General features: G+C 40.6%; 1 protein-coding gene across 1 annotated transcript; it reads right to left on the bottom strand.

Annotated features, from left to right (window-relative positions):
- Positions 1-1,338: 1,338 nt before the first annotated feature.
- On the bottom strand, positions 1,339-10,731 carry HRG (histidine rich glycoprotein; the record flags this gene model as incomplete). Its single annotated transcript, XM_080349711.1, has 8 exons — positions 1,339-2,654; positions 2,859-3,081; positions 3,726-3,812; positions 5,273-5,389; positions 7,114-7,280; positions 7,803-7,890; positions 8,860-8,967; positions 10,534-10,731. The coding sequence occupies 8 exons, from the start codon at positions 10,729-10,731 to the stop codon at positions 1,339-1,341; spliced, it is 2,304 nt and encodes a 767-aa protein (XP_080205837.1).
- Between the last annotated feature and the right edge of the window lie 6,745 nt (positions 10,732-17,476).

Here is a 17,476-nt window from a genome sequence, read left to right as displayed (position 1 = left end):
CTGGAACCTGGGGTTATTCCTGCCCAGATACAAGACTCTACACTTTCCCTTGTTATATTTCATTAAATTTCTCCCCGCCCAACTCTCCAGCTTGTCCAGGTCTCTGATGGCAGCACAGCCTCTGGTGTGTCAGCCACTCCTCCCAGCTTGATGTCATCAGCAAATTTGCTGATAGTGCACTCTATTCCCTCGTCCAAATTGTCGATTAATACATTGAATAATACCAGCCCCAGTACTGACCTCTGAGGCACCACACTAGATACAAGCCTCCAACTGAACTCTGCTCCATTGACCACGACTCTATGGTTTCTTCCCTTCAGTCCGGCTTTCCTGGGGATGGCTGCCCCTGGGAAGCAGGGAATGAATTCCTTGTTTTGTTTTGCTTGTGTGCACAGCTTTTGCTTTACCTATTTAACTGTCTTTATCTCAACCTACCAGTTTTCTCACTTTTTCTCTTCTGATTCTCTTCCCCATCCCACCGCGGGGGAGTGAGTGAGCAGCTGTGTGGTGCTTAGTTGCCGGCTGTGCAACTTCCAGTGAGGAAGGTTCAGTGATAAAGAAAACATTTACATGAAAGACTTATTACATGCATCTGCTTTCCTGATCCTCTGAGAGCAATTATGAACTATTTGAAAAGGGCTGTCCCTGACTGCAGTATTTCTGGTATATCACCACCAGCAGCTGTAGCAATGGAAGTACCTGTGCAGGCCACCCTGCAGTGTTATGCTACAAGTCATTAACTAGTCTCAAACCTTTTCTAGATAATGGTGGTAACTCAACCACCATTAATCAATTTTTGCCAGAGTAAGCCTCATGGACATTTACTGTGCAGTTGAACACCCATAGTGACAAAAAAGACAAAACTTGAACAACTGTGTCAAGAAAAAGCCTTACATATTTTTATTTTCTTTAAATCTCTATAAAGCATGAATGTAGTGCCAGGGATCATTTTTTATGGAAGGTCATCAGATTTCCTCTAGGTCAGATTTCCTCAGAGAAGTACCTTACAATTATGCATGATGGGAACACGGAAGATTTTACTTTCACTATTAGGGAATTTTCCTTTTTGTTAGAACTAAAGCAGCATTGTTTGCTGGGGAGACTTGTACCCATTCGCATTATCTGAGGGACTCAGAATTTTGAGCCTTTCAGGTACAGAAGAGTCTGAGATAGCTGTGATCAAGAGACAAATCGAAATACTTGTTTTAATCATTATTTTCACTGCTTTTCCTCTCCAGAAATTGTGCACTTTTTCTTCTTCTCCATGTGCCGTTTTCATTGATTGTACAACTGTCATTAGCCCTGCAGCTCTAAAGCCAAAGACATCTTTCTCTGAGGTTATATAGGAGAATCTTCTGCCATGGAGCTATGTGGAAATAAGGGCAAAATTTTTGGAAAAGTGAGTCTGGGCTTTCCTGGGCATGACTTTGATTGCATGTGGTGATCTGGAAAACCCAGAGCTTCTGCCATCTCCTTTAGATTTGAGCCAAGGCAGGGAATATCTTCACCAGTGCTGTTAGAGTGAGGGCTGCTTTGGGATAGCTCAGGAAAGTTTGCAGTGGGAGGCGGGAGAGGATCTTGCTGATTTAGAACTGGAATGCGATAGACAGCTCCTCTTATTTGGAAGGGAAAGCATTTTCCCGATATCCTTGTCTTGTTGCGGTGATGTCTGTAGTAGTGATGGTAGAGATGGGAAAGGTGTCCTGGAGGATGGTGGTGATGTGGTCCACAATGGGGAGGAGGATGGTGGTGATGTGGTCCACAATGGGGAGGAGGATGGTGGTGATGTGGTCCATGATGGGGAGGAGGATGGTGGTGATGTGGTCCATGATGGGGAGGCCAGTGTGGGCCACAGTGGGGAGGAGGATGGTGATGATGTGGTCCATGAGGAGGGGGAGGAGGAGCAGAAGGGGGATGTTGTGGTTCCTCTTGGGGAGGAGGATGTGTTCCATCATGGGGAGGAGGAGGAGGATGGTGGTGTGGATCACAATGGGGAGGAGGTGGAGGACAGTGATGTGGTGGGTGAAAGTGTTGATGTGGTCCATGAGGAGGGCGAGGAGGCCCATGTGGTCCATGATGGGGAGGAGGATGGTGGTGATGTGGTCCGTGAGGAGGAGGAGGATGGTGGTGATGTGGTCCATGAGGGGCAGGAGGGCAGTGTGGTCCATGATGGGGACCAAGAGGAGGACTATGTTGATCATCTTCAGGAGGAGGGGAAGGGAGATGATGCATTTCCTCTTGGGAAGGAGGAGGATCATGTGGCTCATCATGGGGAGGAGGAGCAGAAGGGGGATGTTGTGGTTCCTCTTGGGGAGGAGGATGTGTTCCATCATGGGGAGGAGGAGGAGGATAGTGGTGTGGACCACAATGGGGAGGAGGTGGAGGACAATGGTGTGGTGGGTGAAAGTGTTGATGTGGTCCATGAGGAGGGCGAGGAGGCCCGTGTGGTTCATGATAGGGAGGAGGATGGTGGTGATGTGGTCCGTGAGGAGGAGGAGGACAGTGTGGTCCATGATGAGGACCAAGAGGAGGACTGTGTCGATCATCATCAAGAGGAGGGGAAGGGAGACGATGTGATTCCTCTTGGGAAGGAGTAGGATGATGATGCGGCTCATCATGGGGAGGAGGAACAGAAGGAGGATGTTGTGATTCCTCTTGGGGAGGAGGATGTGTTCCATCATGGGGAGGAGGAGGAGGAGGAGGAGGAGGAGGAGGAGGATGATGATGATGGTGATGTGGACCACAAGGGGGAGGAGGTGGAGGGTGAAAGTGGTGAGGTGGAGGACAATGGGGTGGAGGGTGAAAGTGGTGAGGTGGAGGACAATGGTGTGGAGGGTGAAAGTGATGAGGTGATCCACTGTGGTGGGGAGGAGGAGCAGGTCCTTCCTGGCTGTCTTGATGTTGTTTGTTGAAACTATGGTTATGCTCAGGATCTTCAGGTCTGAATTGAGAAGAGGGTGGACATCTATGCTTGTGATGATGTCTGTGACGATGTTTGTGACCAAAATGATGATGGGGATGGGGTGATTTGCATGGCTGTCCTGGAGTTGGGTGTCTGCATCTTTTCCCATAGTCATGCTGCTGTTTATAAAGACACCAGGGGAGGAAGTGTTAAGTGAGATACTAATAGGACATACGCAAGGGGTGAGAAAGAGAGGTGGGAGTTAGTAGGTTTGCATTTACAGTTCCAGTGACCTGTAAGGAAAAACCACCTGTGTGTTTGTTTGTTTTTCAAGATAGAAGGAGTAGATGATAAAATGCCAAATTACTGAAAATAATCTGGAAATACTACACCATAACAAAATGAAATTATACAACAAGCTGAGAAAAATTTGTGATGGATCAAAACAACATAAAACCCACACTGGAGTAATTGTTGTAATAGAAACTGGAATACCAAATATAATAAAGGTCCTCTCCCTTCCTCTTGCTTTCTAAAATTCCTGTAAACTTGTTTGCCAGTCTCTGCTCACTTTAACTAAGGAGTATGGTTGGACTGAAAGAAGACACCCTTGGAAGGAGTAGTGGGGACAGCTCAATTCTAATTCATCCTCCGATTGATGTAGCAATCAAAAGCCAGTCTGGCCTGACATGCTGCATCACACTCAGGCGCTAATAAAGGGACACAGACAACTGTTGCAATTATCTGTCCGCCTGGACTAAGTGGGGTTGCTGTCACCTGTGTGCTGATACAGCCAGAGACATTTCAGTAAGTGAGGACATACCCAGGGACTGTAGAGTTCACAGGTGATATCTGTTCCGTCAGGTTCCTCTGCATCACTGATGACTCTTGCCTTGCAGAATCCCACACACTAAGCAAAAGAAAAGGAAAGCAAAACAAAACAACAATGCACGTGTTGGCTCTTGTGATGGAGATAATCGAGCCTACTGAAGGTTCAACACTTTCAAGTGAGGCTAGTTCACTTGATGTCTCAGTATGTTTACATAACTTAGCTGGATCCTGAGTTTTCTGACCAGTGATACCTGCCAGTGATTAATAATTATTAAAATAGATGCCATTTTTGAGTGATTTTGACTGTGAAGACATCTTTGCCATGTGCATCTAGAGGGCTGCTACTGTCCATCTTACTTATCTTTTGATATCTGTAAGAAATTGATCGGCTACTGATGTCTCCAAAACAAGTACCCTGGGGGTGACTATTTTTATTTCTGGCTTTGCTTGTCAAACATCTGTTCAGATTGGGCTGTTCTGAAATTTTGGTCAACGTCCTCATAAACAGACATTGTGTAGCTATGCTGTTTCAACCAAAGCTCAAGGTAAAGCTTTCTTCCATATTTATTTTTTGAAAAGTAATTCATTCTAATCTTTTAGCATTACTTCCCTTAGCATCCTCTTTGCTCTGACTTTCACCTACTGTCTAGTCGTTGTGTGTGGAATTGCTCATGTGAAGAGCACAGAACTCAGTTAAGCGGTTCTGTGTGTGCTCCCTGTAATGGATGCTTTATTTTGATATATGTTTGGGACATTAGTAGCCTATTACAGCCAATGATTACACACGTTAATAGCTTTTTACACACATACAACTGCAGTGGCAGCATTGAGAACAGAATTCAAAACCTCTAGCTATCTGGTTTGTGCTTCATTCTAGTGAACTTCTGGCTCTGCTAGCAGTTCATGCACAACCTTTTCCACTCTTCTGGAGTAATAAGAGCCAGAGAAGAAAATGGATGCGCATAAAAGTTCTACATGATTTATTTTCCCCATATTTTTATTTCATCCCTTCAATTTCCTTTCTGAGTAATAATCTGTTCTGAAATTATGATCTTGCCTAGTTTTTTCTTTGGTGTAGACTATTATTGTAATGGGAAGGTGGGGTGAGGAAAGTGCTTTGATAGGAATCTGTAGACAAGCCTGAATTATTCTACTCCCCCTGGATTCAGTGGGATGACATAATACACGTATTTTGTTTAAAATCTATGAGTCATGTTAATGTAAAAGTTTCTGTGACAATAGCCTGCATTATTTACTAGGAAATGTCCACAATTTGAAGGCAAAAGCTAAATCCAAGCTGAAAAGCTCAGCTCTAGGTCTGTAATATGTCAGATTCCAGTTATATTTAGATTTGAGAGTTCAGATTGGCTCCTTGTAGAATAAAAAGGAGCAGCTGTGACATTGGGATCTGGACATGGACATGCCAGTTTTTCATTTTCGAGTTTGGGTGCATGCTTATAAAAAACACTTGGAAATACTGTGGGAAGATCTTTCTGGTGCCGCCCATTCTATCAGTTCTTGTTCTAAAACTTTACTTACAGCGTGCCAGTCATCCAGAAAATCACACTGCAATGCCGGCTCTGCTTGCTGTGCGGATTTGGAACAGTTGGTCTCTTTTATAGAGAATCCTAAAATGTGACCTTCACGTGAGGCAGTCTGAAACCAAGAGGGCAAATAAGAAGTGGTAACTAGGTGTATTAAAAAAACCCAGAAGTCCTGTAATTTTAAAAGCAACCATACTTCATATTGTTGTCAAAATCCTGTCTACCTCATGCTTTCATTACCTGTGCTGTTCAAATATTCATACATATACATGTATTCAGTAAGGAAAATAGATTAGATAATTCATACATAACTTGCCTCACTCATTTCTGAATTCCAGCAATAGTTGATTTATTTCTTCATCTAGTATGTGTATGTTATAAAACCTGTTACTTTTTCAGCTTGTGTTTCTAGAAAATAGCATCCTTAGAGCCTTCTCCCAAAACTGAACTGCTGCTCCTGTGGAAAGAAAGACCTACTGGATGGCACTCACCCCATTCTGGTGATGGGGGTGCATAGTGCTACAGCGCTGATGTGAATTTGGCATGAAATTCTGCCAGTTGCTGTGAGATTGGTGCTTACTCTGTTGACAGTGGCATTAAACACAGATAAGACATTACTCCATAAGCTTTTGGAGAAAGCCTTTGTGGTCCTATTAGAATCCATAAGGAGATATTTCATTTTAATTTCCAACTCTAGTACCAGTTTATTTCAAGTCTGTATGGAAGGCATCCATAGCAAGTGTGTGCACATAAGTTTCACTAGTTTAACTACATTGGTTAAAAGCAGGTGCACATTCATAGTTTCTAAGCATTATGCAGTCTGTTTGAATCCAGTGGTACAATCTAAATTGCCACTGTAGCTAAAGACAGAGAAGTGTGAAGACAAAGCAGAAATCCATGAATCCAGGCAACCTGAAAACAGCCATGGGCTAAATGGGAGTAGGGACATATCCTGCATGGGACTACGGAGCAGAACACTGTCCGGTTTCTGAGTGGTATTAAAAGCTGCAAGAAGTTGGGGTTGGCATGCTATAATTTAGGCAGTTTCCAAGATCAACAATGATTGTAGTAGGGGCCGTGGGACCTCGTTACAGAGGTGTCCTGAGCTGACATGTGTTGGCAGAGTGATCCTGTGCTGTTTAAGTGGAGGTCTCCAGTATCTACCAACAGGAAATCGTGGTGATGTGAGAGCTATACTTTAAATCACCCAAAGGATAAGTCTGTATGTCCACATCACTCAGAGTTGTAGGAGTTATTTACCAGAGCCAGTAGTTCTTCAAGAGGTTCAGCAAAGATACATATTTACCTTCTGTCACTCAGAGCTCTCAGTGCTGCTTTGCTCTGCAGCACAGACTGAAAATGATGCTGAATGTGTTCCACTTGGTGTTGTACCCATGTGCTTGATATTATAACAGTAAAAAATTATCTGATTTCAGTTGACAGGATGTATGACTGTGCCAATAGAATACACGTGACTGTAGATCCTGAAGAACTCTGATCAGTAGTAAATAAACTCTTGTATGTTATATTATGATAGGTAAACAGGTGTTCAAAATAAAAATATGCATGTAAAGAAGGCTCTGATGTTTTGTATGCCATCACACTGCCATAGTTTTTAACAGATGAGAAATCCTTTTGCTTTCACATGCCTAAATGAAAGTTGATAACAAATCTTTGCAGAAGTAGGACCTTCAATTTTAAGCACTTTATGCTGAAAGGTGACAAGCAATAGTTCTGATCCTAAAAGAGTCTAAGTTGCAGCCCCATGGTTTTGGAGCTGCTCCAAATATTGAATATTGACAATTACAAGTAATTCTAGGACAACATGCCACTTACCATCTTTAAAATCTTTTCAACTTTGTCCACATCAAAGTAGTTTGTGTGGTTACTCTCACTGTTGAATTTCTTCAGGGCCTTTGCAGCAATATTTTTATGCTGCTCAGTGACTTCTAAGACTTCAACTTTCACAGGACAATCTTTGCACTCTAATAAATCAGGAGGAACTGTGAAAACACAGAGTTACTGATATTGCAATGGATAGTAATACTCTTGGGAGAGCATGTGTGCCTTTAATATGAACTCATAATGAGAAACTGAAATGCAAGCGTTTCCTTGGAACTGAAATACCTATCTCTCACTCCACAAATATGGGTTTATCCTGTAACATGAAAAAAAGAAAACCTGTGAAAATGAATGTTCTTATAAATCTTTTAGCTCCACTTTAGGATCTTACCACCCTAACCAGGCATTCTTTGCAATTTTACTTTTTTTCTGATATTCATTATCATGTTTTGGTGGACTGAAATGGTGATACCATCTGACATTAATAAAGTGTGTTTATAGAAGTAGAGTAACCTTAATTCTATTACTCATTCTTAACATTCCATTTGAATTATCTAAAAGAAGAATTGCAAGCAGATGAATGAATCTATTACAGTTACCATACACTAGCAATGCACAGACATGTAATTTGGTACTAAGGCTGGTCTGAGCTATGCCTTGGCGTACAACAGTGCTTATTTTACCTGGACTCAATGTACAATTAAATCCATATAGTTGAGGTTTCTTCAGCAGCTGGCTTGTATATGTGATAATCTTACATTGCCCGAAGTCCTGAGAGGAAAAAAGAATAAGTGATTATGATGTTATTTTCACTGGATTCAATTGGATGTAGGTGATCATAGAACTTATGCCTCATTTTAATGTACAGTACTTCTAAGAATAACAGATGTGGTCATTAATGAATGTTTGTTCTGCTATCACGCAAAATTTGTGTCCAGGTACAATGGGATCTCCCTCTACAAGAACCTTTATTTTAATTCTCAGATTGTATGAGTGAGTAGACAATGGAAAACTAAACCAGCCTTCTCAGTCATTCTAATACTTATTTACAGTAAGATAATACTAGCTAGCAGGAGAAGTTAGGATGTCAGAGATACTCGAGGTTACATAAATCTTTATCAACTTGATAATTTCCCAACTTAATAAAAGGAGTAAATGCCTTCTCTTCCCTCCTCAGGGCCTTCCTGCTCTGTCCCGTGTGGTAGTATCACCTCTCTCCTATTTAAATGAAGATTTAGGCTGGTAGTTCTCATTCCAGACGGCATCACTGGACTGCAACAATAGAGGACAAGTGTTGCTACATATCACATCTGTACTGACATCAACAATATGTCACACTGTCACAGCACAAATGTTATGACAGAAAACTGACAAAATATAACACTGGCATTTCTGGCTAATATGCTAGAAACATGCTTAAAAAATAATTTGTAGTGCCCTTTAGTTGTCAGCGAATTATTCTTAAAACATCAGTACTGCTACCAACAGTGGAGTATAGCCCCTTTGACACAACTAGTTAAATAATGCTGCACTTATTTACGGAGTCAACCCTTTTTTAAACCTTTAGCTTACGTTTAACAACTCTAGAATTCAAGAGATTTTATTTTATGTTACAGTTAGCCATATTGAAGCCTATTCCTCACTTAGAGATTTTGTGACACAGGAATTTCTGGGCAGTTCAGATGAAGATCAGCTTAGTGCATTATTAATATAAGATTCTGCCCGAGTGCCATTACTTGCCGTGGAATAGATTTCACCGTATTCACAAGACTCCCAATGTCTTCTGGATATCACAGGGCATTCTGTTTCCAACACATCCAAAGTTAAGTAGAGGACTGAGGAATTTCCCTAGAAGAAAAGTGCAGGTAAAGAGAGTTTCTATACAAGAAGTTTGGTCTGAAAGAAACTTTTTTTGGAAGTAGATATGTTTAGTCTTTAATGTAGGTTTCTCAGTTCCCTATTAAGGTTTTTCTGAGCTGACAAGCATAGAAAGGGTTTAGGCTGGAAGGGACTTTTGGAAGTCGCCTTCTCCAGCCACTTGCTCAAGGCAAAGCCAACTTCAAAGTGAGATCCAGCTCAGTTCTGAGTATCACCAAGATACAAGTTCCACATCCTCTCTGGGCTATTCCGGTACTTAACCACTTACTTCATGTTTGCTTGGGTTTTTTTGTTTGTTTGTTTGTTTGTTTGTTTTCCTCTGGCCTTATATCTAGTCTGAATTTCCCTTCCTGCACCTCACAGCTGTTGCCTCTTATCCAGTTGTTGGTAATCTATGCAAAGAGTCTGTTGCTAACCTGGCATATTTCAAGTAGGGAAAATGCCAATGTTAAAAAGTTGCCATTACCTCTTTCTGATTTTCATATAAAAGATATTGGTCTGTTAGGAAATCAGTTGTCTAGCTACATTTAAACATTATATACATTATATACATATATAAAATTCTATAGCTACATCCATTTCAAACGATTTTATTGACCAGATTCTTTCAGAACGTTGCTTTCTGCTCAGTTTATTCAGGGTTTGAAGCAACAAAGCTGCAATAATCCCTACAAAGTCAGGAGCCTAAGCTCTCGAATTCTTCTAGTATGTTCTGTCTCCTGAGTAAGTAGGATGGAGAATCAGAATTTGAATTTGGCTACCAGTGTAATGGGATGTGGTGTTAAGAATTATCTGCGGCCCATAGAAACAGTTTTGTATTTTTTTTTGCAGGAAGATGAATCTCAATTTGCATTTGAGGTGGATTATTTAAACTTCACGCAACCCCTGTATGAAAATGCAGAATGAAAACAGATGTATTTTATTTTGTCATTTAGATAAAATTATGCAAACCCCTTCACTGTGAATAAATGTCCTCAGGCTTTATGGAATTTTATCCATTTGTGTTCCTTTTTCAGAGTGTTTTTGTACAGATGAGACCTTGGAAAAGAATTATTGCATTCTAATGTAATATTTTTATTAGTGAGTGTCCAACAGTGTCATGTTAGACATTAGTTTTGTACTAGGCGCATGTCTTAACATTATCTCAATTTTAAAACAGGGGCTATGTGATTTGCACAAGAGCACATGTTGTTGAATAGTAGAACCAGGAAAACAATCTAGTTGTCCTGGACACCCATCCTGCCCACTACCCACATGATTATTCTCTGCTTAGGGAGAGTTACTTTCTGTTTTGTTTTATATATCTCAATAATTTCAAACTGCTAGACAAAGTGTTAGTAAAATGCAGACAGAGAAGAGAACAGAGATGGTGAGAAAGTCATGCACAAATGAACACTGTGATAGTGTAAATCAGAGCTGATTCACTGAATTACATCAACATTGCTCTGTTAAAAGCAATAAACATAAACTTTTAATGATCTGGCTCATATTTAAGATCAGAGTCTTCTGTAAATCAGCCTTTAAATCGATACTTACGATATGTAGCTTGTGTGCATCAGCAACACGGAATAAACCAAAAACATAGCCATCTCTGCGATGTCTGTTGACCAAATCCAAGGCCACTCCTGCATCTGTTTCAATGGTATTGCAGTCTGCAGGTGTAACGCTTGTTTTGTTTTGGGCATTAGAGCCCTGCAGCAGTGTTAGAAAAAAAGCTGAAGCTAGAAGCAGCATTTTGTTTGCAGTGCTAGGTCACATCTGCCCATGCTCTGGTAAAGCCAGTAGTCTGCTTTTAAATCAGAGTAGCCCACCAAAGTTATAAATGAATGCTGAAAGGGCATGGTTTTATACGAATTTGAGTGTCGTTGCCTTGACCCTGGATTAACTTTTGCAAACAACAAGTAAATGATTATATAGTGATTGAGCAGATTTTGAGAAAAGTAGTAATACCCTCTGGACTACCCATCAAAGGGATTGCATTTGTGACACTTTAGGCAGGCATTGTGCAATGGTGGTCTACTATGACAAATACTTTGCTTCTAACGGTGCTGCTGAGCCTGGCATTAAGAAGGTCCAGTTTGTGTATGCAGGTATTATGCAATCTTGGTTTTCTGTTTATTGTAAAAACAGCTGAACTGAAAATACAATGAAATATTTGTAGTCAAATGATGGCTATATCTATATCCTTGTTTTTGCAGATCCTTTCCTGGCACAGAGTTAGCGAGAGGGAAACAAGTAGGTCACTCAGATTTGGAAAAGGGGTGTAGCTCAAGGTGCACTCACCAGCTGGTGGTTTGTAGCTTCTGTGTGAGTACCTGCTACCCTTCCAGATCCAGAAAATTGAGAGCAGACTTCTACCAGCTTTCTGTCATTTCAGACTGGTACACAGAATGGCACTGACTGGCTTCATACTCATGTAATCTAGGTGTGCCACAAAGTGACATAAAGCTGCCTTTACATCCTCAATCTGAGCAGTTTTGTGTGTTCTTTGGCTGTAGTGGCCTTCATAGACTTCTTTAGAGAATTGGTGGTAATTTTTTATATTTATTAAAATAATTCAGTACCTAGTGAGATTCATACCTTTCACAGGATCTGCCAATATCCTCCACTAAGCAGAAGGGAGAAGATGTTTTCTCATTTTATTCAAAATCTTATTCAGGATAGTTTAAGACATTCTGAAAAGGCAATAATCACTTGTCAGGGGGCAGCTGAAGTTTGAATACAAAATTCAAACTCTGAATAAGAAAATATTATACAAAAACTCAATGTGAGTCCAAAATGACAAGGTCAGATTCAGATGAGAAATTTTCCAAATCCCAGTTGGTGTGAAGGGTTGGATCAGCTTCTCATAGAAAAAGGTGCTAACTGTATAATTGACTTGGGCTTATATGTGCAGCTTCAAAGTTTTTCTCTGGGTTATTTTTGTAAGAAACATTAGCAAATAGAATGGGTTGTCATCCTTAACCCTTACCTCATTTCATTAATCTATATTTTAAAAAATCCAACTTTTATAACATCTGCTGTCTTAGGAAATCACATTTGAAAGTGCCTAGAGCTGAAGCAGTAGCTTTCTTTTATAGTTAGCTCAGGACACACTTGACAGTTCTCCAGTAGTAGGTAAGCTAAATGGAGAATCTTACAATATGAGAACCGGGGCCACTCAAAACTGGTGTGGATTGGTGTAAAAGAGATAAAAATAGTCCTTGTGCAGTGGGTAGCGAACTGCTAGAGCTTGTTGTTGCAGAAAGATGTGGAGGCAGACGGGATCAGTACAGTCAGAAATGGCTTAGAAATATTCATAGATAGAAGGTACTGAAGTGGATACTGGAAGGACTAAGCAGGTAAATGCCCTTTTAAATTACTTTTACGGTGTTTCTGGGTACTGGAAAAGTACAAGAGGAATGGTTTACAGAAAGGGGCCAGGTCCTGCCTCCTAAGCACAGATGTCTTTTGCCACTGGGAGAGATTAATACTGGGCTGGATGAACCACCATTCTGATGCAGTGGGGCATTGCTTTTATGTGTTTATAATGTTTCATTATAATAATTTAGAATTTCTTCTGGAAGGTTGAAAAAAAAGTGGTGAAATAAATGTTGTATAAATAATCAAAGACATTTGAAATACATCTCATCAGTTAAAAATAATATTCACACCATTACTGTGTTCCAAATCGCACCCCTGTTCATTACTTACAATACTGCTTAATTTTTCAAATGGGCAGTCATAGTGAAGAAAGGCATCAGATTAGGTAATTTATAACATAATTTCCTTAGTCATCTATTGTTTGCAGATTGTTCATTCATTTTTTTCTCCTTCTGTTATGTGCTGCTCATTGTGACACTGATCATTGTCTTGACAGTGGCTTAGGTACTTTTTATGTATGGAATAGAAACACTATGAATAAACAGTAGAAAATGTACAATTCCTGCAAAATTCTCTGCAGATTTAAAAGTCTGCTTCTTTTCCCACTGTAGAGAGTTTTGTCCTTGATTTCTTTCAAAATTATTAAAGTACAATTATTAAAGTACAGTGTGGACAAGCACTCCAGGCACAGTCAGAGCACTTAAATAAATATTGGTTGTACTTGAGTCAGTATAATGTATTTTTATAATTTCTCAGTCAGTCTGATATCTTTTTTGATATCTTATTTTGTTTTTATATATATTGCTTGTAAGTTTTGTGTGTTGTTTTAATGAAGTTGTTTCTATAAAGAGATTGCTGACAGGAATAGGAGTATTTATCCAAACATGGCATTTCTCTTGACTAGCTTGTCAAAAGCTTTTTTATCTCTATGACTTTTACCAAGGCTTGACTTGTAACAGTAAGAGGTGATTCACATTTAAGCTTTAAGGAGTTGATAATAAACATCCATCCTAAACCTGTCTCCAGAAATCTGGGAGAACACACCAAAAAAGCGGCTTATCTTCCCCACTTGAAAAAATGGGTATCAAACACTTAATAAATAGAACTCTATTCTAGGGGTGGGAGGGGGAAGAAATAGAGAGCTGACAAATAAAGGAGGTAATATTCAATAAGCATTACTCCCTTCCTAAAGGACAGCCGTACCTATTTACAGGCATCTCTGATGTCTCAGGAGGACAACCGCTATAGCTGGCTGTTCTCTGCCCTCTGCAGTAGCGCTTGGCAGCAAAACCTCATCCCTCCTGCAGCCCCTCCTGCTCTGCAGCCACTCTTGTTTCTGCGCCTAAGCAAGACTAGAACTAACAAAGGTAGATGTGGCTCCAGTTAATGCCTCCAAGTATGATGGAAAAATATGCGAATGCATCATGTCTTCATTCACGTCTGATTTTTATCTGCTGGGTGTGAACAGAATGCCCTCAGATACAAATGCGATGTTACACAAATTTGCTTTGGTTTTGGTCTTCAAAGCAGCAGCTGCAGCTAAAGCTTCCCTGCAAATTGCTTTCTATAAAAAATCACCCTAGTAGTAAGTTGATGACTCTAATGATATATTGCAAGACTGACCTCTTGCTGAGGGGTTTGAGAGGCTGGGAGAGAAGGTGGGATTAAGAATTTGATGTCAAGAGTAGGGTCAGAGGAAGTCCAAGGGATTTGACATTTTCAGGGCTTGTTTCATTGTGCTGTTCTGAAAATGTAAGCTTTAACTCATGCTTATGAATTGTAACAAGTTAACATAAGGGAAGTATTGGCAACTGTTTTGATTGTATAGTATTTATGATTCTATCTAGTGGAAGGACTTTAAAAATCTGCTTTTGAAAAGAAAATAATATATGTATATTCTGAATACATTCACTTAACATGTATAATCTGAGAGATGGAGATGAAAATGTTTAGCCATAAAGTGTGTACAATGGGCAGGTTCTGAAGTCGGGCAAATAGAATTTATAATTAACTTATTTTATAAAAGCCTTGATTTTTAAACCCATCTTGAGAACTGTGATGTCTGGTCCTTACTTTTAAAAATCTTTTTGATTGGCCAAGCATGAATGTAGGAGAAGGGTATCTGAAAAATCTGAACAAATACATATGCAGTGTACGCATAAATAGGCCAGCATATCTTGTTCTGTGCCCTTTGAATGTTACTACTCCTTTTTTTATATTCACGATGTCTCACCTGTATTCAGATCTGGCAAAAACATTAACAGTCCTGGAGGCCACTGACCGTTTGTTATCTGCGCCTGAATAAAAGACATTGCCCATGTGAAATGGGGACGTTTTCTCAAATAAACATCAGACCAGATTTTAGCTGGACATGGCCCAGATAATAAGTTAATAATAGATGATACACATCATAAGATCAAAACGTGTTGAAAAACTGTGGAACAAAATTGAAAAGCAAATTGGGAATTATCTGCCAAAGCGCATTCTCTTCTCATCTCCAGCCAGGGGCTGCTGGACAAGGAGAAGCAGCTCTTCATAGGTCAGTGTCATGGGAGGACAAGAGAACATTTGGAGTGAGAGTGGCAGTGCAGAGGTGTGTTAGCGCCAGCTGTGCTGCTCGGTGTGGCCAGAAGATGGTTCAGCACTGCCTGGACAGGATTTTTAGAGGATTTGCTGCAGTCCTGTCTGATCGCGCTGTCACGCAGTGTAAACGTGTGGAGACCAGATGCATCCTGTGCCCTTCTCTGCTCGTGTGGGCATGTTGGAGGAAGAAAGCCACAGTGCTGGCCCACTCATAGGTTGGCAGAAATCTGCTGAATCAACAGTGGGGTTTGCAGTAGTTATGACTAAACTGTCAATCATTTTGATGGCATCTGGGAGTGCTGCTGTATCCAGATATGTCCTGAGGTCACAGAAAACACAGAAACTATTCACCTTCACTCTCTTACTTGTACTTTAAGAAATTAGTCTTAGACTTTGGTGTCAGCCCTCAATGATGGCAAACCTTGGTGACGGCCCAGGTGACACTGAAAGCTGGAAACAGGGCTCTGTGCTGGAGCAGCCACAGCAAATAAAGCAAATGCCCATGTATCTGCACTGCCCACTGATGCTTGCTGATCTGCACTGTACATACAGCTAACGCTTAGATATACAGCCCTTCTGGTGTTTATTTTTAAATCAGAATAGTTTTTGAACCCAAATATCAGATCCAAGCTAGAGAAAGTGTTGATTCAAATGTCGTTTCTGAGCCTTGTCTGTGGAACAGGCTAAAAAAATATCCAAATTGAATGTTCAAACCCACGGATCCAGACTTTCAGATGTTCTTTTTAACTCCTCTGTTTATGTTCACACCAACTCAACTCCATTTATCTTCACTTGCTGCTGTTGCTGTTCAATTCACCGTTGTAAGGAGCTGTAGTCAAGAAAGAAAAGCCATTGAATTGGGGAATTCTTGGCTGTGGCTGTGGTTAATGAAGCTAATTTCTTCCCTGATACTCCTTCTGGGGAAGGATCCGGTTACATATGTTGATACATAGTGAAAATTCCCGAGGGAAAAACAAGGTGCTGTAATTTGATGACTTGATAAAAAGGGAAATGCTGACAGAGCCTAGAGCTGATACTACGATAAGAATTGAATAGGATTTTAATTTTATGATTGTTGGAGAACTATCTGATTTTGAATTGTTTTCTTCTCTGAAATGAATGAAACCAAAATATGTTGAAATTTCTCATCATGTGGAATTGAAATGGAATTATTTTTGGCTCAGCTGGTGTGTTTCACACGCTGCTTTTTGGCTTATTTTAATATTTGAAGCTGTTCAATCACTCCTCTATGTAAAATTTATGTTTTTAAGAGACTTGCAAACTGAAAAAAACAAACACATTTGTTGTGACTATAACTCCATACAAGATTTCAATATTATTGAATCCACTCCAAATAAAATAATTTTATTTATATTTTAGCTGTAATAATAAAATAATACTTTTAAAACAAATTGCATAATGCCAGAATACTTTAATAAAACTGTACATGTTAGTTGAGAGACTCTTTGAATGGAGAAATTTCCCAGCATCTTGAGGGATGATTCAGCAGCATAAAATCTTCAGAAAAAATATTCTATTGATTTTGTTTTGAACAAATGATTTTACAGATCTGTTGGCAACTAGAGAAAGGCTCTGTGGTCTCATACGACCTGTAATTTTTGTGAATATCAGGGTACTCCTGGCTACAAATGACATTTCTTCCCTGTATTCGCTCTTTTTCTTCTTCTCGTCTTCTCATGTATTTATATTTGTTATTGTCAGTACGATTGCTACTTCTGGCTTTAGTGAAATTGATTTTTCTTCGCTACAGGCTGCAGAGTGTCCCTGTGGTTTTTATTATAAGGCAGTTAATATGACCTATCTCAAGAAAGAATTAGGCTGATTTTGTAAATCATCATTTTTCCTGCACAGCAGGGTCAGTAAAGCATAAGAATCTGAATAGCCTGGGCTTGATTCTCCACCAGCAGAATTATGTGCAGAGGCTTCACAAATGGGCAGCCTTTTCCACGTTCTTTAAGTGAGGGTATAAAGCATTAGGGAAAAATAATCTTTCTTGAGATCTTCCATGGGAAATAAAAAAATAGGCTAAGCTCATTACATTGTAATTAGGAATTTAACCCATAAAATATTAAAATCCCTGTAGCTGTTAATGCTGAAGAGTGTTGAAGTTCTCATTCTTGTGCACCGTTACAGCGGGGCTGGCTCTGGAAGGGCCCTGACAGAGTCCCCCCTCCCTGGGCTCGGGGCCAGCTCAGGCACTGCCCAGCTGAGACTGTCCCCTTTCCCCTGGGTGACCCTGGGGACAGGCTCCCAGGCAGTGCTGTGGGGAGGCCATGCCCAGGGCTGACCCCACTCCCCTTCCCATAGGAGCTGCTTTGGGCTCATGCTGGAGTGTTTTGGCCACAGCCTGAGCTCCAGCTCCTCTGTGTTACAGCTGTGCTTGTGCCTGGCCATGGACACGGTGGATCCAGAGCAAGATGCCGACTTGCCGCCCGCCTTCCCAGGCAGACAGGCCACTGGAGATCGCTGGGTTGTGTCTGACTTTGGGTACCGTGACCAGACCTGATCTCGA

Source organism: Nesoenas mayeri (genome assembly GCF_963082525.1).
Source record: "Nesoenas mayeri genome assembly, chromosome: 9".
NCBI classification, from domain to species: domain Eukaryota; kingdom Metazoa; phylum Chordata; class Aves; order Columbiformes; family Columbidae; genus Nesoenas; species Nesoenas mayeri.
Note: the sequence above shows the minus strand (reverse complement) of the source record. Positions and strands in the feature narration are given on the sequence as shown.